The sequence below is a fragment of the Pleurodeles waltl genome, chromosome 2_2 (genome assembly GCF_031143425.1).
Source record: "Pleurodeles waltl isolate 20211129_DDA chromosome 2_2, aPleWal1.hap1.20221129, whole genome shotgun sequence".
NCBI lineage: Eukaryota > Metazoa > Chordata > Amphibia > Caudata > Salamandridae > Pleurodeles > Pleurodeles waltl.
In genome coordinates, this window is record NC_090439.1 from 587,877,746 (window position 1) to 587,899,511 (window position 21,766).

General features: G+C 44.4%; 1 protein-coding gene across 1 annotated transcript in view; it reads left to right on the plus strand.

Annotated features, from left to right (window-relative positions):
- The window catches only part of SPIDR (scaffold protein involved in DNA repair), a 1,761,208-nt gene that overhangs the window by 52,830 nt on the left and 1,686,612 nt on the right, over positions 1-21,766 (plus strand). The window contains exon 3 of the mRNA XM_069220129.1: positions 10,651-10,705. Within this exon, the coding sequence (XP_069076230.1) occupies positions 10,651-10,705 (55 nt within the window). The remainder of the gene's footprint in view (positions 1-10,650; positions 10,706-21,766) is intronic.

Consider the following 21,766-nt stretch of genomic DNA (forward strand, 5'->3'; position numbering starts at 1 on the left):
ATGTGGCAGTATTCTGTCGGATTGGTGTGTGTGTGTCATAATATGGTGAACGGATATCCGCCACCCCGTCGGTATGTTGGCGGCCTTCAGCATGGCGGTAAGCATGATTTACCGCAAATGTTGTAATGAGGGCCCATAATTTGGATGAAAATGTTGATGGTCCTGATTGTATTTCATCACAAGAAATTGTAGGTAGTAGAAGAGTTTCTAATGTACCTATAGCATTTCTAGATTATGATTTAAGTTAATTTTGTTTATGGGGGGATGATGTAGTATATGATGTACATTTAGTACGTTTAGTATGTTTTCATTTATTCTTAGAGGTTTTGGGCAGGTAAGTTCTATGTTCCTATTAGAACTATGGATCCTTCACTCTGGCAAGCAGTGTTTCGCTGTGGGTCCATTACTTGTATCCTGAATAAATCTTTCAAAACGTATGCTGCTTGTGCCTTCCTCTTCATTTTGTCCTTACCCTGATACCACAGGGGTACATAATATTAGCAAGATCCATTACCATAGACAAAAGGCAGTATTTTTATCCTCTTATTGCTGAGTGGCTATTCATGGTGTCCAGTGGCTATTTCTCAATGCAGCCCAGTATGAAATGTGCACAACCTCTTAGCGTCTGCCATTGGTTGGGGTACTGTAAGATGGTCCTAGTGCCACTGCCCTAATTAGTGGAATTCAGTTTACCAGTTTACTGTTAAGTCTTCTCCTTTCTTTTTTTATATCTTGGTTAAATAGATCCCTCAAAGGCATTATAAGAACAAACAGAGGTATTAGAGGGCTAGGCTATCAGGTAATGTTTTTTTTCTTCCAATTATCCCTCTTTGCTAATGATATGCTCATGTACCTGAAAGAACCTGAGAGCTTTCCAGGAGGTTGTTGGTGATGAGCATAACTGGACTCAATATGAGCATGAGCAAGTCCTAAAGGCCCAAGGAGGGTTGTCTAGAATATATGCATGTTATGACTTTGGTAACAAGCAATATTATATATTGGGAATATAGATCTAGATGGATCTGGGCCTATTATTTAATCTGGGGGATATTCTAGAGGTCAGAGCTCCTCAGTTAGATGGGGTATCCGCCAGAAAGAGTATTACCAAATTTAAGTAACTTGTTAATTAGGGTCTGCATCCAGTATACATGCACCTGGACAAGTCTAGGCCATATGCAAAAAAAAAAAACTTTATTCTTCACGGCATCTCTGGCATCCAAGACTACACTAAGGGTTGAGTCTTTGCAAGAAAACTGGAGTACATTCCACTTGTCGTACAAACTTGATATGACACTGATACAACAAGCATTCATCCAAAATCTCTACCCCTTTGCCTGTATCGCTCATTGCCCTAGTTATATAGTCCCACCATCTGATATAGTTTGGATACCCGCCACATTGCATCTTGCCATTGTATAATTTTAATAAGTAATATGACCTGTGGTGGTTCCCTAGGAGCTTGGTATGTACTCCTGAATGTGTGTTTAATATGAAAATAAATACATGTATTGAGTATAGTTTGTAGCTTTTGACTGCCGTAGTCTTTTATTGTTAGGAATATACCTTCCCCACACAGTTGACCCAACTATTGCATCAGGGCTTTACAAAAAGATGAGTTTCTCTTTGGTCAATGCTGTAGACGGATTATGAGCTATTGGTATCAGCAGTGTAGTAATTTGAGGAAATCTTCCCAGTCTTCCCAGTTCATGCCAGGCCCAACATGTGGACAACACTATCGCAGTCAGCTCCCTGTATCTTTTGGGATTTTTAGCCAGTATGGTTTTCAGAGTACCTTTGGCCAACTGTTCCCTCTCAACTATCATATGAGATATTTGTTTTAGTGCGAGATGCAAGTACAATGCGAACTGTTGTGGGCCACATAGAAATATATGTATATATGGGACCCCTCTTTCTGCGGGGATGATGGCTCGGGAGGCCTGCACTGAGGGGTTGAGGGCAGCGGAGCTCCTCACTGCTTGACTCGCGTGGTCGCCACCTTGGCCACGCCCCTTTATAGTGTCTTCTTAACCGGGAAACGGAGTGAGAAACATCAATAGAATGCTCATGGTCCTGGAGACATTTTGGAAGACAACCAAAAGCAAGGCAGTTCTGTCTATAATCTATTGATGCATTACAGCCACAGGCCTAAGGTTCATACTAAAATTTAGGGCAGACTGGGTAAATGATCTTGTGCAGAAGCTACTAGACAAACTGTTGAAGAACAGTAGCATATTTCAAAGTGTTCCTCCAACCCCAGACCTGCAATTACTATGGGGATTAAAATCCTGCCCAGCTAGGATTACGACCCTATCAGACTGTGATATGAAATGTTATAGGAGGTTAGAAATTACTCCCAGTTGTGGAAAAGTTGTAAAAATATGTACCCTTACCCAATTCAATTCCTTAGTTGAATGCAGTGGTTTGGGGTGGTGTGAGAGGGGCATTTCTGTGCAACCAAGTGGTGGTTCTTTTAGTATTTACACCAGTTCAACGGAGATGCAAACGAAGTAATCCACTAATGATTAGAGCAACATTTAGTAAGAAGAATAACACTTTGACAAAGCTAGAAGCAGGTGAACCTTCTCTCAAAGGCTGATAGCTTGCAGAGAATCTAGGATACATCTGGCGTGAAGCTGCTTATGTTGTAAACAATTATTCGCCTAAACTGATAATTATGGACGATTACAGGCTCCAGGTGTGGCAAGTTATAAGCCAAAAATTCAAGTCTCTTTCACGATTGATTAAAGTGTTATGGTAACCAGCAGCTGTAAGGTAGATAATGTAAGAGCGTATTCTTTTGCAGGAAGAGCGGGGGTCACTTCTATCATCCATACCTCTGCTCTCTCTCTCCCTCCCAACCAGTTATGTCAGGATCAGTTTATATGTAAAAAAAAAAATACTTAAATTAAGAAGCCAGGTACCCTGTATCTTCCTTAGTATCAATTGGAATAAAAATGGTATCTGCTTTTCTCAGATCCTAGTGCATGTGTCGTTGTTTGTGTGCAGATCGAATCCTCAGACCAGGGCTTAACAAGATTTTAAGAAAGATAAGCAAATTGTGATGGCTAGCTGCAGAATTGGAGGTGCTTCGTGACAGGTGCATTTCTTAATACAGAGTAATGGGCATCCGGTGCAGAAGTAGAACTCTCACTGGAACCAATGTTTGTAGAACAAAGTCAAACATAAATGGCACCATTTGCAGGGTAAACCCAACCGTCTGCCGAAACCAGATGACACCCATAGAGAAAGGTTAATATGGCGATAGAATGAGAACAGGCGTAATTTATTTGTCTGAACATCCTTTTCATCTCTGCCTTATGCATCTTCCTGAGTAGACTCATTGTTAGTAATCATTATGGGCAAGAATTTCCACTGTTCATGATTTTCTTGACAGCAAAGCAAACGGTAATTTGAAGAATTGGCACTGGTTTAGTACCTCAAATTTGAACTGCACATTTTGTTTTGTTTTGCATTTTTTTTATTGGTAAAGAGCAGTGGAAAACCGTGCACAACAAAACAGTAATTACAAGGCCAGGCATTGTGTACAAGGAGGTTGGGGAGAGGGCGATGAGGCAATGCTCAATACTTATATCATGGTGTATCTGCATCGGTTCGCTCCGCGTAGGGGTTTGTGGTCCCCTCTGACGTCTGTAGTGTATTACGCTGCAAGTGCGTATTTGGCCGAGGGGTATTCGATTTGTGGGGGTGATGAAGAGGGTGGGGGCCCAGCGGGTGGGAGCGGGGAGCGCATATGTGCTAGGTGAGGGGTCTTTCGTCCTGGGTTTGGGATATATCGGTGTGTGGCCAGCCTTCATGGCATTCGGAGTGGGAGGAAGCAGACATTGCATACCTTATCTGAGACAGTGCTAGCAGGGGAAACCGGGGCCGTAGAAAGGCTTCCATTCTGTCTTGGAGAGCATAGATGATAAGCTCGTGTGAGTCTGCCTGATACCTAGCCGTCAGCCTCATGGGTAGGGGGATGCCTATTTTTGCAGTGGTGAGGGCCGTGTGCAGAAAGTGGCACTGGGGGCGAGAAAGATCTCGGGCATTCCCTGTATCGTGTTAAAAGGGCATGGTGCAGGTGTTCTGAGTGGCAGTGTTTCTCGCAGTGTGGGCCACACTGCGTTCCAGATAGGCTGGATCGAGGGACAGTCGCAGAGTATATCCAATAGGTTACAATGGTCCGTGGGGCAGCTCCAGCAAGAGTAGTAGGGCAATAAGCCCGCCACATGTAGCCTCAGAGGGGTCCAGTGCCAGCCGTGCAGTGCCCTGGATAGGCAAAACTTCAGGCAGGCCTCTTGCGTCCCTCAGTTGAGTCAGCTCAATCCCTCTCCTCGTAGTCTGCTTGTAGCAGATTCTGACATTTAGTGCGGAGGTTAAGGAGGAGTGGGGCGTGAAAGGAGATGACAGTTTATTAGAACGTAGAACTGGGACATGACTCCACGGAAATGACTTCACGTTCTAAGGTATTATGCTACCAGAGAGGGCAGAAGGGTTCAAGGTATTTCTGGAGGCAGTGCCTGAGTTGGAGATATCTCCATTCCTGTTGGGGTGACAATCTGAATTCCTACTGGTGCTTTGTGAAGGATTTGAGGGCGCCTCCATCCAGGATCTGGTGTAGGCTGGTGATGCCCGCTGTTTGCCAACTGCCCTAGGCCAGAGCCCTTCCCTTATGCGGAAGACCGAGCTCCCCCAAACCGACGCGTGTTCATGGAGGAGAGGGAGTATGTTATGGAGAATGTGGGTTTGGTGCCAGGATTTCAACATGGTGCGTTGCGTCTGAGGCCCCCGCACCCGTAGATCAGTTGCAAGCCTTTCCCATGGGCCAGTATGGATCTCTCTGATGCTACCCACAACGGGGGTGGGGTCCGTGTACCGGGGATCATGTAAGCCAGCTGAGATAGATGCAGGGCAAGGGCATAATGCTCAGCTGAGGGGAGACCCATACTGCTGCATGAGTGATGTGCCAAGAGTTTGGTCCGTGCTACGCTAGAGTGGTTAGACCCCAAATAAAAGAACACATACCGGCATCCACTGATCATAGCTGGGTCAGAAAGGGCAGCATGCCTAATACATAGGTGAACAGTGGTAGGGTCACCATTTGGACCACCTGCACTAGCCCCCACATAGAAAGTCCAAGATGTGACCACTTAGCAAAGTCGAGTTTCATGCGGTTATCAGAGGCTCTATATTATCAGTTATCATGCTTTCCAGGCCCCTGTTTATTTAGACCTCTAGACCTCTAGGTATTTATGTTGTGACGCTTTCTAGCGGAAGGGGTGTCCCACTATCGCAGCCAATTGGTCGTTCGTGAGATGGGATGGGCTTCGCTTTTGTCCCAGTTTACCTGGTACCCTGAAAGCGCTGGAAATCGAGCGATGTCTTGCAGAGCCAGGAGACTTTGTGGTAGATCAGTGAGGGTGAGGAGTACGTCATCCACGTACAGGTAGAACATAAAGGGCCCTCCTGTTATAGGGATCCCAGAGGGTAGTGGAGATTGGCGTATGGTAGCTGCGAGGGGTTCCATTGCTAAGGGGAACAGCAGGGGCGACAACGGACAACCCTGTTGAGTCCCACGTCTGATCGGAAATGGTTCAGACAGAAAGCCGACGCATTTCACCTAAGCCGTGGAGGAATCATATAGCCAGCAGCCCTTGGAGATAAACCCTTCCCCCAGGCCGAACTGTTGCAGGGTTGCAAAGAGGTAGCCCTACTCTGTCCGGATGAACATCTTCTCTGCATCCAGAGAGAGGGCAAGTGCCTCATCCTGGAGGTCCTAGGCAGCCCATAGAGTGTGCTCAAGGGTTTGGAGGTGATTCCTTTAAGTGTGTGCAGGGACAAAACCCACCTGCGTGTGGTGGATCAAGGTTGGGATCACCTCCCGAAGGCTAGCTGCAAGGACTCCAGCAACTATTTTGATATCCCTGTTGATGAGTAATGATATAAGCCTGTTGCTGCCACAGAGGAGAGGGTCCTTTCCTTGCTCGGGGAGGCCCGCTATCACCGCATTGTTGGAGATGGATCCAAGGAAACCTGTCTGTTTGGCCTTCATGGAAGGCATTGTAGAGAGTGTCAACTACATCCCGCCCATTCATTTATAAAACTCCGTGAGGAAGCCATCTTCCCCGGGAGCTTTAGGGTAAGGTAGGCCGGAAATGGCTTGCTCGATTTCAGTCTTGCTGATCTCCTCGTCTAGAAGGGCTCTACCTGAATCGTTAAGAGGTAGGTGGATGTTATCATAAAAGGCCTCCAAGCAGGTAGTATCCGCTGTCACCTCTGGCATGTAAAGCATCCGGTCATGTGAATACCGAGCCATATGCAGATCGAAGGGCAGGCATAGTGAGTGCCACGTCCTGCCTTCTCGCTCTGTTTGTAGTGGTGGCCCTTGAGCCTTTGTAGTGCGTATTCGGCCTTGTGGGGGACAGAGCATTAAGGTCCATGCAAGCCTTTTCCAGCCTGCGGAGGGTAGCAGGGGAAAGTTATGCAGTGTAGAGGTGTGAGAGTGTCATCATGTCTGCCTCTAGATCTTTCTGCTGGGCTTGCCTGCCTATTATTGTCTATGGCCACATCTCTCATACATTAGCCATGTATGGTAGCCTTCGCTGCTGCCCACAGGATATGTGTGATGAGACCGAGCCCTTGTTGTCCGATAGGTATGAGGAGACATGGGAGCAAAGTTGTTTTTGTCCTGAGGGGGTGCCATAGCGTGCCACGCTCAGGTGCCACAGTTTTCAGCCTGGGGAGGTTAAGCCCATGTCTAAGGTGAGCCGGACTGCGGAATGGTCGGACAGTGCTGCCTCTAGGATTTGTGATTCCTGGGCAAGGGCCACTATTTGTTGAGAAAGTAGGAAGTAGTCTAGCCTGAATTGGGTGCCGTGTACTGTGGATAAGAAAGTGTATTCCCCGTCCACTGGGTGGGAGGGTCGCCAGTGATGTTCCAGGCGGTGGTCAGAGATCACGTCATTTAGGAAGGCTCTGTCGGTGTTATTTCCGGTGTCCAGGGGGCCACTGTGGTCCAGCATTGCGTCCCGCACAAAGGTTCCAGTCTCCCCAATGAGAAGGTGAAAAACACTGATATCCGTGAGGAGGCATTTGAGTTGTAGGAAGAATAGACGCTTGGAGACCGAGGGCACGTAGACCGAGCCAAGACCCAGGGTCCATTCCCTGAGTTTCAGTTTCGCAAAGACATAGCGTCCGTCTGGGTCAGACCAGGACTTGAGGACAGAGACGGGTAGGGATTTTCGAATGAGGATTACGACACCGCTTTTTCTGCGGGTGCCGGTCCTGGACACTGACTGCTCTGGGCAGCTGCTGTGATGCACTCATCCCACTCAATCCTGTCACAGCTTTTCAGACTCCGAGCGTGACAGATGGGTCTCCCGCAGCAGAGCCACATCCACCCTTTTGGACTGCATGTAAGAGAGCACCTTCTTGCGCTTGATGTAGTGTGTTAGGTTGTTAACATTCCAGGAGACGGTACGTAGGGAAGAGGTAGGCGCTTGCAGGGTGGCCAACATCGGGATGGCATGTGGGCCGGGCATGGCGCTGGGTTACAGAACTTTTAAGACAAAGGGGGTGGTGAAGTGAGGGGGTTTGGGAGAGAGAGAGGGAAAGGGAAGGGGTGGACCATGGGAGAGAGGGGCAAGACAGAGTAAGAGGAGGGATTCATTGTGAGGTCTCAGTGTAATGTGGGCAGAACTTCTCGGTACTGTGGTAAAAAGCGTAACCTGATTCTAGGTTAGGAGCACTTTCTGGAGAGCTTCTAGATCAGTTATCTGCAGGTCTAAGCTTGTAGCACCAGCATGCCGGGGGGCTGCAGCGAGGGAGCGGGAGGTGGGCACACATGGTGAGATTGAAGGATGGAATCTGCATTAGGCCGTTGGGAAGAGGGGTTGGTTTAGTACCGCATCAGGTTAGGGTAGGGTGCCTGCCAGGAGAGGGTGATGAGACCAGTGTGCATGTAGAGGGGTGAAGCAGTTGGCGGGGAGGGATTGTTCGGGCCAGTGGATAGCGACTGGTCTTAGGGCACCAGATAAATGAATAGATGACAAGTGGGAAGGGAAGCCTAGGGATGACAGTGCCTAGGCCGTTCGCTGGTGTGTGAGTGCAGCCCTGCGCAATGTGCAGTGAATGTGACGTAACGTAAGCAGTCCCAATGGGAAGGTAACAATAGTCCTCGCAGAGCAATACGTAGGTGTGCATAATAGCGTCAGATGAGAACAGTGCAACTGCATTATTATGCAGCAATTGGAACAATTGAAACATTTGTATTGAAATGTAGAAATATTTTGTGGGCAATGAGCAAAAAGCAGTAACATTTAACAACTTAGGCAATCTCAATGGCAAACAGGTAAGTGCAGGTGGTATACTCATCCACTAGCCAGCAAGGAGCCAGGGGTTGTAAAGATTCTTGTCCAACGCAGCACAGTCCAAGACAAGGTAGGTTGTGAGAGGGGTTCTGGGGGGTCCGGCGTGGCAATGTCAACAGGCAGATCGCAGTCTTTTGATTGGGGGGGGTTTCAATGGGAGCAGGATTTATTGTGACTCTGTCCTGGGTGAGCGCTACAACCACCTGGAGGGCCAGATCCCTGCCATCTTGGGAGCAGGGCAGTCGCTCCATTGCTGTGCCCCTATGGTGGCTCCTGTCAGAGCGCCAGTGGCCTCTGGATGCAGAAGTAGGGGAGGAGGGCTTAGGGCAAGAGTCTAGCTGTCTGTCTGACGGGGCATGTTCCATGGTGTGGTCAACGATTCTTCGAAGAAGTGGCTTAGGGCATCTGGGTCGAAGAAGTCAGTGGATCTGCTGTCCTTTGTGATCCACATGCCGGCAGGTTCTAACAGGCCATATTTTATGTCTAGCTTCTGGAGTTGTGGCCAGAGGGCCAAGAACGCCTTCCTTTTGTCATTGGTCTACCGCAAGAAGTCTGTGGCGATGTGAATCTTGTCTCCATTGTAATTGACGGGGCCATGGGATTGGGCCGCAGTGAGTGGAAGAAGCAGGCTTTCAAAGGGCCTGAGGCTTCTTGTCTCATTGGGCTCATGCGATGTGTATGTATGACATTTTTTCTGAACAAGGAAGCAACCATGTTAGGGGCACCAGCTACAACACTTTTTTCCAAGAGACTCTGCTGTCAGTATTACATTTGACACAGACAAATCCTTTGATGCAATTAAACTTACTTTCATTGACCAAGAGTTTTCTGTGAAAGGTGATTTGGATTACTGCATATTGTTAGTCATTAAGCTGTCATGTAATTGACCAATGGCCATTAGATCAAAAGGTGAATTTACTTTTAAGAGAGATTCCTGCTCACTAAACATGTGTTGTTCTTGCCCCTTGTGCTTTTTTTGCTGGGGCAATAGAACTGTTCGCAAAGCTCAAGAAACGTCACAAGAAGCATCACAAAAACAGAGAACTAACCGTAATTCACATATCACCATCTCACTCAACGCTAAAGATATTATGCTTTTTTTATTTAAGATACCTAACATTGCTCCGATGATGAAAGTTGTAAGGATATTTAGAAATTGGTTCGGTCTAAGTATAATTTCAGATAACCCTAATTTGCTTGAAACACTTCTCGGTTGGTTAAGTTTTTGTGCAGAGGGGACGTGGCTCAGCTGTTGGGCTAGAATGCTCCATTTATAAGGGGTGAACAGATTTTCGTTGAACTTTTTTCTTTCTGTAATAACAAAGGCAGGTTTGAAAATGATGGCAGTACTGTCTGAGGTATTCCCTATGGTATGGGGTTGTTAGCTGAAGCCTTTCTAATAGGATTTTTAACTGCTGCATTTTTGTGAGTTGAGTAGAGTTGTACTTTAGATTGGCTTACGTCACATTTTTGCTCATCAAAATGTAAACTAGACACCCTATAATTGTCCCCATGAGCACACTAACTCATATTTACATTTATGCCGTGTTTGGCTGAATCATAGATTTAAGGTTATAGTGGGAAGAATGATGTTCCTGGTGGAGTGGCAAAGGGTGACCTTGAAAGGTAGGCAGCCTTCACAAAATTGTAACTGTTGCTGTTCACAAACCTCCTCATTGATTTTTCACCTCTAGTTTGTGCACCTACACTTAGTGCCCAAGCAGACTGTATAAATATTTGAATGTGGTTATGAAGCACATCAGAACAACTCTAGTTGCATGGAACTTTCAGAGAAGTGAGTTATTTTTTATCTTCAGTGGATAAACGTTAAAAGTGCAGACATGCTTTTCCTCCATGCCTAACTCCTGAGGATTGCTCAACTCTAAACATTCTTCAGGAGTAAATGTCTGGCTATTGAAATTTGAATGGAAATCTAAAATTGGCATAAACTTCCAAGCATGCTCCGGGGGTGTATCTGCACTAAACTTAGAAGGAAACCCTTAATGCCTAGATTTGCGACTTTCATAGTTCACTGTTGATTGGAGCACTTGTTTATCTTAAACAATGACCACGCGTTGCATAGAGCATAGAGAGATTGTTTGCAAACGTCAGTCAGTATCTTTCTTATATATAGATTCATTGTTAAAATTACAATGTTTATGGCATAAGGTACTGTGCTCTCTTTTTTACTGAATCTTTGTTGCAATGATGTGTTGACAGTAGGATGCACATATATTACTATTTCACCCCTGATGTGTTTTCTATCTTTATCCATACACAGACTTTAAGATCGTGCAAAAAGATGCTTCCCATGTTGCAAGTTGGATATGACAAAGGTATTGTCCATTCTAAAGTTTCATTTTTTTTTAGTATTTAGCCAGTCATACATTGATTTGCTTATATGATAATGTCCAAGACTTGTCTTATTAGAGTTGTTTATACCTTGTAATATCAGTTGGGCTAAGTATCAATGTACTTTCTCTAAACGTTCTAGGTAGGTGTATTGTCTTTAATTCTTGAAATTACCTAATGCTTATCCTGTTCCTCCCTTTTGGTTCTTTTCTCCCTATTCATTTATAATCTTCTGTTTCCGCTTTGCAAATTTGCATGGGAATACTATTTTTTCTCTCTACGTTCCACATATTCCATTGTTAATGCAGCCTTAATAATTGTGTTAAGTTTTCTTGCATACCTGGGTCACCTTTTTTAGTGGTTCTGCACAGATTTAAAAAAGCAAAGGGTCTTACACAGGCTTCTCCAATGAGTAGCTTGTGAGCTGCTGGTAGCTCCCCATCTACCTGTAAGTTCCTTTCCTGTGAGTAGCCCTGCATTCTAAATTAAACTTTTTTTGTTTGTATGAATTTGTATATGTATCCTAAAATTGAAAACCATGTACCCCATCTGAAAATGTGTTGTTTCAGAATTCATAAGCTGAAGTTTTCAGAAAAATTGATTTCCATAATTTATTTAAACTGATATTTCACTGATAAATCATGTGTGTTTGGAGACACTTATTACTAATATGATTACCTTGGTGCCGGGGAATTGAAGTTATGGCTTTCATGTATTACCCATCAGGAGGCATTTCAAATTTATAAAGTGTTTTTACATTGCTGCTGGCAATGGTGACTGATCCACTGAGGTGATCACTGCTGGTATTCTTGCATGAGGTAGCTACTAATGTTAACTTGTCTGACATATTCACTATTAAAACACTAATAATATTAGTAGATCATGGTGATTTTCATTGAACATAAGTAGCTCTTTTTACAGGGAAGGTTGGAGATCTTTGGACATGTAGGTACAAACCCTAATTCCCCATGCAATAAATGCTGCCACAAAACCGCCTTACTTCAAGATACTGTAGGATATTTATTCGTATTGAACACCTCTTCCCTGAGAATTAGGTCTGGCTGTTCTTTGTATATGGTAGCTGGTGGGTCTTTAGTCCAAAAATCTGGCAGTCTCAATCAAATCAATGATCATATATCTTTTATCTCTGATACCACTTATTATTTCTTCTTCTCTGGGCCCTACTATGGATCTTGTCCGGTGGCTGTTATTATTAATAATTATTAAAAAGCTGCAACATAAATTATGCTCAACAATTTCTAGCAGTCAATGATGAGAGTTAAAAAAGGTTTTAAATTATTTTTTATAGTTGAAATTAATTTATTACTCAATTAAAATATACAGAACATATGCATGAAATGTGTCCTAAATCTGTCCCTGTTCTACTCATCTCAGTTTATACAGCAGAAATTCTCTACAAAAATGAGTCAGTAACTCAACTATTATTGCAGTCTGAGAAGGTTTGTTAAAACATTACACAAATATTAAATTCTCTATTGCTAACACAGTTTCCCACAGATATCGGCAAATGTGCTTCAGCTATTAGGCTACAATGCAATAGTCTATCAGCTCTCATTTCTGTCTTTCTCTAGTAACGATCAAAGGAACAATGGAACCTAAGTAGCACCCTCTCGTTTCTACCCTACACTGCATTAGGAACCCCCTACTCTTTCCCTCAGACACCTCTTTTATATATTTTCATTTGTAACAAAGTTTTCTTCTTCTTTGCATGTTGAGACTTTCAAAACAATGGATTATTCATTTCTTGGGGGTTGATGGATATGTGACTCCAGTTTCCCATGTGTACTTTACTTTCTTCTGTAAGAATAAAACACAACATTCACCTTGTTTTGCCATTCATACTAGTTACAGTTTTGTTCTATATTTCATAAACGTCCGCGCATTGCAAAGCAGGTTTACAAGCAAAAGGATAGAACTAATACTGCTTCCATTGTTTTAGATGAGAAAGTTTTGAATTTACGTTTTGAAACACGTATAAGTCATGCAGCGGTTATAAGTGAAACATTTGTTAAAAGTATGTGTTAATGCCAGCAAGTTTGCAAGTCAGGCAACATAGGTTATGCAGAGTTCAAACACATTTATAACTACGAAGCAACTGCAGTTATGCCTAGCATAATTCCCTCACATTAATAATCACATTTTTATTTTTTATAAAACGCCTTTGCAAATCCAACCCCCTTTATGGTTTATAAACATCACAATCCTACTTTAGCAAATTCATTTGTTGGAATCATTCATTATTACCTCTGTAACTCAGTTTCAAATCTCATCTCATTCTCTTGTTGAGTTCTCTCACTCTTTACTTGGTTAATACCATTTTAATAGCTTTATATATACCTAGAGTAGTCAAGAGACAAACTATTAATTCTATGATATGTACTAATATAGTTTTAAGGATTCCTCCTCCTAATTCTTTCAGCCAGGTTGTAACTGTTGCAAACCCTTTGGAAAAGTTTTGAGCTATGCTAGTGTGAGAAAGTAGCCTCTTTCTAGCCTTGTTACCCCCACTTTTGGCCTGTTTGTGAGTGTATGTCAGGGTGTTTTCACTGTCTTACTGGGATCCTGCTAGCCAGGGCCCAGTGCTCATAGTGAAAACCCTATGTTTTCAGTATGTTTGTTATGTGTCACTGGGACCCTGCTAGCCAGGACCCCAGTGCTCATAAGTTTGTGGCCTATATGTATGTGTTCCCTGTGTGATGCCTAACTGTCTCACTGAGGCTCTGCTATCCAGAACCTCAGTGGTTATGCTCTCTCTTTACAAATTGTCACTAACAGGCTAGTGACCAATTTTACCAATTCATATTGGCATACTGGAACACCCTTATAATTCCCTAGTATATGGTACTGAGGTACCCAGGGTATTGGGGTTCCAGGAGATCCCTATGGGCTGCAGCATTTCTTTTGCCACCCATAGGGAGCTCTGACAATTCTTACACAGGCCTGCCACTGCAGCCTGAGTGAAATAACGTCCACGTTATTTCACAGCCATTTACCACTGCACTTAAATAACTTATAAGTCACCTATATGTCTAACCTTTACCTGGTAAAGGTTGGGTGCTAAGTTACTTAGTGTGTGGGCACCCTGGCACTAGCCAAGGGGCCCCCACATGGTTCAGGGCAAATTCCCCAGACTTTGTGAGTGCGGTGACACCATTACACGCGTGCACTACACATATGTCACTACCTATGTGTAGCTTCACAATGGTAACTCCGAACATGGCCATGTAACATGTCTAAGATCATGGAATTGCCCCCCCAATGCCATCCTGGTATTGGGGAGACAATCCCATGATTCCCAGGGTCTCTAGCACAGACCCGGGTACTGCCAAACTGCCTTTTCAGGGGTTTCACTGCAGCTGCTGCCAACCCCTCAGGCAGGTTTCTGCCCTCCTGGGGTCCAGCCAGGCTTGGCCCAGGAAGGCAGAACAACGGACTTCCTCAGAGAGAGGGTGTTACACCCTCTCCCTTTGGAAAAAGGTGTTAAGGCAGGGGAGGAGTAGGCTCCCCCAGCCTCTGGAAATGCTTTCATGGGCACAGATGGTGCCAATTTCTGCATAAGCCAGTCTACACCGGTTCAGGGATCCCCCAGCCCTGCTCTGGCGCGAAACTGGACAAAGGAAGGGGGAGTGACTACTCCCCTGACCTGCACCTCCCCTGGGAGGTGCCCAGAGCCCCTCCAGTGTGCTCCAGACCTCTGCCAACTTGGAAACAGAGGTGCTGCTGGCACACTGGACTGCTCTGAGTGGCCAGGGCCAGCAGGTGACGTCAGAGACTCCTTCTGATAGGCTCCTCCAGGTGTTGCTAGCCTATCCTCTCTCCTAGGTAGCCAAACCTCCTTTTCTGTCTATTTAGGGTCTCTGCTTTGGGGAATTCTTTAGATAACGAATGCAAGAGCTCATCAGAGTTCCTCTGCATCTCTCTCTTCACCTTCTGCCAAGGAATCGACTGCTGACCGCGCTGGAAGCTTGCAAAACTGCAACAAAGTAGCAACGACGACTACTGCGACACTGTAACGCTGATCCAGCCGCCTTCTCGACTGTTTTCCTGGTGGTGCATGCTGTGGGGGTAGTCTGCCTCCTCTCTGCACTAGAAGCTCTGAAGAAATCTCCTGTGGGTCGACGGAATCTTCCCCCTGCAACCGCAGGCACCAAAGAACTGCATCACCGGTCCTCTGGGTCTCCCCTCAGCACGACGAGCGAGGTCCCTTGAACTCAGCAACTCTGTCCAAGTGACTCCCACAGTCCAGTGACTCTTCAGTCCAAGTTTGGTGGAGGTAAGTCCTTGCCTCCCCACGCCAGACTGCATTGCTGGGAACTGCGTGTTTTACAGCTACTCCGGCTCCTGTGCACTCCACGAAGATTTCCTGTGTGCACAGCCAAGCCTGGGTCCACAGCACTCTAACCTGCATTGCACGACCTCCTGAGTTGTCCTCCGGTGGCGTGGGACTCTCTTGTGCAACTTCGGGTGAGCACCGTTTCACTCCACTTCGTAGCACCTGTTCCGGCACTTCTGCGGGTGCTGCCTGCTTCTGAGAGGGCTCCTTGTCTTGCTGGGCACCCCCTCTGTCCCCTGACGCAATTGGTGACATCCAGGTCCCTCCTGGGCCACAGCAGCATCCAAAAACCCTTACTGCGAGCTTTGCAGCTAGCAAGGCTTGTTTGCGGTCTTTCGGCGGGAAAACACTTCTGCACGACTCTTCACAACGTGGGACATCCACCCTCCAAAGGGGAAGTTTCTAGCCCTGTCGTTCCTGCAGAATCCTCAGCTTCTACCTCCCAGTAGTAGCTTCTTTGCACCCACAGCAGGCATTTCCTGGGCATCTGCCCACTCTCAACTTGATCGTGACTTTTGGACTTGGTCCCCTTGTTCCACAGGTACTCTAGTCTGGAAATCCATCGTTGTTGCATTGCTGGTGTTGGTCTTTCCTGCAGAATTCCCCTATCACGACTTCTGTGCTCTTTGGGGAACTTCAGTGCACTTTGCACTCACTTTTCAGGGTCTTGGGGTGGGCTATTTTTCTAACCCTCACTGTTTTCTTACAGTCCCAGCGACCCTCTACAAGGTCACATAGGTTTGGGGTCCATTCGTGGTTCGCATTCCACTTTTGGAGTATATGGTTTGTGTTGCCCCATCCCTATGTGTCCCCATTGCATCCTATTGTAACTACACATTGTTTGCACTGTTTTCTATTACTATACTGCATATTTTTGGTATTGTGTACATATATCTTGTGTATATTTGCTATCCTCATACTGAGGGTACTCACTGAGATACTTTGGCATATTGTCATAAAAATAAAGTACCTTTATTTTTAGTATATCTGTGTATTGTGTTTTCTTATGATATTGTGCATATGACACTAGTGGTACTGTAGGAGCTTCACTCGTCTCCTAGTTCAGCCTAAGCTGCTCTGCTAAGCTACCTTTTCTATCAGCCTAAGCTGCTAGACACCCCTATACACTAATAAGGGATACCTGGGCCTGGTGCAAGGTGTAAGTACCCCTTGGTACTCACTACAAGCCAGTCCAGCCTCCTACAGCTAGGACTTTCTAAAGGTTTTGAATCAAGCTCTGAATCAGTTATGTTGTTAGCATATGCTGTTATCTTTCTTCTCTCATCTGGTATAATATTTACAGTAGTTCTCAATTCTCAGCTACACTAGGAATTTCTTAAGGTTTTAAATCAAGCTCTGAATCAGTTATGTTTTTAGCATATGATGTTATCTTTTTGCTCTTATCTGGTATATATCTACAGTAGTTCTCAGTTCTCAGCATCTTATTGACTCCGCCCTTTTCAGCTAAAAGAATATCTAATGCTTAGCAATTTTGCAAAACCATAGACCTAATAGCTACAAGCACTGTGTTTTCTATTATAGCTCCTGATGTGCTGATTGCTACCTTATTGACTACTGTTGACAGTCTTTGGATTTTTCATCATTCATGAGCACACCCACTGCTGGTATTATAGCTCTAAATATATTTCCCACTATTTGTATTCCCTCACTCACACTTTGTGTATACCTTTTGTGTGCTGGTGTCATGATTAGTGCTTCTAAAGTTTGTACATGATACATTTTGGGAAATAACAATCCCAAATAACATATCACTTCCCAAAATCCAGTTAACCTCAAATATGCATATTCCCCCACGTATAAAGTACACTGCTGATATTGGTGGAATGTTCTCTTCTAATATTTGCCATTCTCCACACGATAATTCAAATGTATGGTCATAATAACTATTTCCTACTGGCACTTTCCTTCCACTTATTGCTCTCTTGAACACATATTTTTCCTCTCAACCTTTCTTCTAATTATAATGTAGATACAGCCACCTTCTTTCTGACCTCATCTTCACTTTTCCACACATTTCTCTGCACATCCTCTTTCAGATATTCACTCCTTGTAAGTTTCTCTTTTATTTCTTCTAGCATTTGTATGAAAATCCTCTCTTGTAAAATCATTGAACAGGTTAGATTCTTTTGATGTGCTTTGACAGTATTTACAGGAAAAAAGTGTCTGAAATAATGCCAGGCTGTCTCCTTGGTTTTGGATTGTGGGTTTAAATTCATATCTTTCATTAATGGCACTTTCGAAAGCACAATGTTGAAACTGGAATGATAATACTCAAAATGTTGTTGTCTTTATACTAAACTCAGAAGAATTCTGCAGGATATAGCATAAGTAAGTGGGATGTGATGAAAAGAAACCTGTTCGTCAGCTGAAGATGGCATGTGGGTACAAACATAACAATCCTTACTCTCTAAAGCTCTAGTGTATTCTTGCACTAATCTAGAATAAACATTTGTAGAATAATGCTCATCCATGCAAACTACAAACGATGTCTTTAACTTGTTTTTATTTATTATTAGCTTTTGTGTTGTGTTTATAAAATCAAGTACTGTTTTCTCAGTCTCTGGTGTAAAATGTATTACTAAAACTTTCAAAACTACTAGTATAAGTACAATCCCTTGAAACATCTTAAATCTATTTCTGTTTATAACACACATGTTGACTCTAAAATCTGATCTACTACCAATGATTCATTAGTGTCAGCAACAACTTGTTCATCTGACCAGTTGTGTCTCTCTCTCTCTCTCTCTCTCTCTATATATATATATATATATTTCTCTTCTCTTCTTTAGTTATCATTAATATTAGAAACCAAATCTTTGTTAGACAATCCCTAACTCTATTCTGCGTTTTTCTAAAATGTTAGCCCTAAGTTTTTTCATCTTAATCTCGGGCTATGTAATCTTCAAGAAATCTTCTTTGGTTGCACAGTTTTTTTGTTTCCTTTATCAATGCTTTTGTCAGTTCTTTAGTCTCTAGATCTCTTCTCTTAACACTTTTATTTCAGGGATGTTCTGGCAGATCTTTGATCTAGTCAAGTATATCAGAAATAGGAATGTTCAAAATTTGGCTCAAATAGCAAGTCCATTCAGGTGATGAGTATCTTCAGCAAGGTACTTGCGCTCTCTTTGAACTTCTCTGTGTATTTAGTTCTCCTTCTGCATCACTGGTACCACTTGACTCTTCCTTTATAATTTTCAGTGTTAGTGATTCAGTGTTTCTTTCTGATGTTCTTAGGCCAGCTCTCATCAGATAGTCTCCTTCTTATTTGATCTCCGGAACTTGTACCCTCTCTTGGGTTGCCAAGTTGCTCTTCTTGCGTTGCCCTCTGATTCAGGATATCCGTCTCCAACAGTTACAGTCTCTCCAGCATCACTCAGTGAGATATGACACTTAATATCTTCACCTATTAGAACTTCTTCACTCCCACCTTCTTCCTGCTGTCTCTGATCACAGTTTTGAGTTTCTTCACGTACCATGGACGGTGGCACACACACCAGTGTTCTTGATTCTAATGATTCAGATTAGCACTATTTCATTATGTGAATCTCTTGTTCATTTGGTATACGAAGCATGCACCCAATTCTAAATTCTGGCATACTTGACAGCAGTGTTGGTGATCAATATTACCTGGAAAGGGCCTTTCCAACAGGACTGTAAACGGAACATTCTCACATGTTTTTTGAATTAAGACCCAATCGCCAGGGCTCAAGTTGTGTCACTGGTCCTGGCTTGGAGTTTCAGTCACAGCTTCAACCTGTTGAGATACAGAATGCACCACATCAGCCAGTCCTTTGGAATAATCGAGTACCATGTCATCTGTAATATTCAAAAGTGCATTTGCTGGAACTGTAGGAAATCTCATTTCTCTCCCCGTTAAAATGTCATGCGGAGACAAACCAGTTCTTCGATCAGGAGTATTTCGTAAACTCATCAGTACCAAAGGTAAAGCATCAGGCCATTTCAAGGATGTGGATGCATACGTTTTCGCCAGTCTGGACTTAATGGTGCCATTCAAGTTTTCCATCATTCCAGAAGCCTCTGGATGATAGCTACAGTAGAGCTTTTGGGCAGTTCGTAATGCTGCACATAACATTTTAGTAATCTCATTGTTAAAGTGAGTTCCTTGATTAGATTCCAGGGAGACAGGCATACCGTACCTAGGTATCCGCTCCATAAAAAGCAGTTTCGCTACAGTGAGACTATCATTTCTCCTCGTCAGGTAAGCTTTCACCCACTGGGAAAAGATACAGACAATTACTAGGATATACCTCAAACCGTTGCAAACAGACATTTCAATGAAATCCATCTGGTAAAGGGCCCCCTGGTCTCCCTATGTGACTCAGTGTAAAGTGTTCATTTTCCTACATTGATCTACTGACATGTCACGCACCGGTTGTATACTTCTTCTGCCTGTGCTTTGAATTCGGGATTATGCCACTACTGCCTAAATGTTATGACTATAGCATTCCTGCCTAAATGAGCCTGCCCATGCAAATAACGTATGATTGGAGCAAGTAGGCTATCTGGCAAGATTGGTCTTCCCTCCATTGACACCCACACATTGTTTTCATCAATCCCACAACCAGGTCTGATTCAACCTTGTTTCTCTTCATCTAGTACATTCTCTTGCATTCGTCTCAGTTCATAACAGTTGTCAGCTGTTCTCAGGATCATAGCTAGTAGACTTCTCTCATTACTTTTTTTCATATATGATCCATTGTAAGTGCATGACATAGTTGCACAGTAGTGTGCCACCTCATCAGCATACCTGTTTCCGATGGTGACGCAGCTACAATCGCTCCTATGCGCCACACATTTAACAGCGGCAATTTCTCTTTGCTTCTGCAAGGCTTCCAATAAATCCTTTGGCAGATCGCAATTTGTCATTGATTATGTTATTGTTAATATGGAAGCGTGGGCAGCTATCCTTGATATGGCTGTGGTTAGTAGGATAGAAAGCGATCACAACCCACTTGGTCTCAATATGAGGCCAAATGTTCTGGGGTTTGGAAAAATGATAGGGCAGGCACTGGGGTTATATGAGAGGGTGATTGTTCTGACCAACTGCAGAAAGAGGATTTGGTGGGATGGGGAAAAGTATCTGCAGGATCTCCCACAACTTGAACTCATATTGGCTAACTATGGCCAATTTATCTCAGATGCTTCGCCCATTGCCAGCCCCCTTATCCTGGTGGCATACGACGCAATGATAGGGGAGTTGAGGGCCTTGTGGTCTAAACCTGTACCATCTAAGCCATGTGATAACAATAGAAAAGGGCAAACGGGTCGTAAAGGCTGGTTTGATGAGGAGTGTATAAGGGTAAAAAGAGAGGTCTCACTTGCCCTATCCGGGCGCAATGATAGCGCTGCTAGGGTAGAAAAATTTAGAGTACATAGAAAGGGCTATAAGCACCTACTGGCAATTAAGAAGCGGACGTACCAAAGAACACTCTGTGCTGAACTCAAAGAAACCACCGTTGACCATGACCCAAAAAGATTCTGGGCATTGGTGGGAAGAGTGGAGAAGGGGGCAGCGACTGTTGTAGAAACCTGCTTAGGCCCCCTTGCCTGGGTTGATTATTTTAGCACATTATACAGTACCCCCTTGGTTGATGCCCCTCCGACTGCCCCTTGTGAGATAAGAATTTTAATCCCAGAGGTAATTAGAGCATTGGGAGCAATGAAGAGGAATAAGGCCCCGGGCCCAGATATGGTGCCGGTGGACCTTTCCTGTGAGGCATCTCCTTATTGGGCCAAAATACTCACCAAGTTGTTCAGTGAAGCCCTGGAGGGGAACATAGTACAGTAGTCCTGGCGTTCTGCCGTCATTGTTCCAATTTATAAGAAGGGCGATCGAGGATGCCCTGCCAACTACCTGCTGATCTTTTTGCTGGACGGGGCCGGGAAGGTCCTAGGGAAAGGTCTGCTCATTCGCCTCCAGGGGTGGGTTGAAACCCAGGGTGTGTTAACAGAAGTACAAGTGGGCTTTCGTCCCCGAATTGGAACCATCAACCAGATCATTCGTCCCTACCTGATTTCATATAAATAATCAAGAAGTGCTCGTTATATCTGGTCTTCAAAGATGAAAGCTACCTTTGATTCAGTAGACAGGAGTAAACTGTGGAGGTCACTGCTAGGTCTGGGGGCTGATGCCTCCCTAGTGAAAGCTATAGCATCTCTGCATAAGGGCAACACAGCTAGTGTAAGGTATGGGATGCGTGGAGAATGCACAGACCCCTTCCAGGTACAAAAGGGCATACAGCAGGGCTGTGTCTTGGCACCCCTACTCTTTAGCCTTTTTTTGAACTATGTGACTCAATTCCTTTTAGGGGAGCAGTTAGATGTCCCCCCTTGTAGCGGGTAGGAGGGTGCCAATATTGTTGTTTGCAGACAATGCAGTTTGTTTGGCACGCAATGAAAATGCGGTCCATAGGCTCCATGCCCGCTTTGTGAAATACTGCGAAGGAAAATCATTAACCATTAATTCCATGAAGACCATGGGGATGACCTTGCAGCCCTCTACTAGCCTACGGAGGAAGCCAATGATTAACCATGACCCAAGTGAGGTTACCAAGCACTTTGATTATCTTGGGGTGAGGTTCTCTGAGAACTTAAGTTGGGACTGCCAAGTTCAGAAGGCAGCCATAGCCCTTAAACAAGCGGCTGGGGC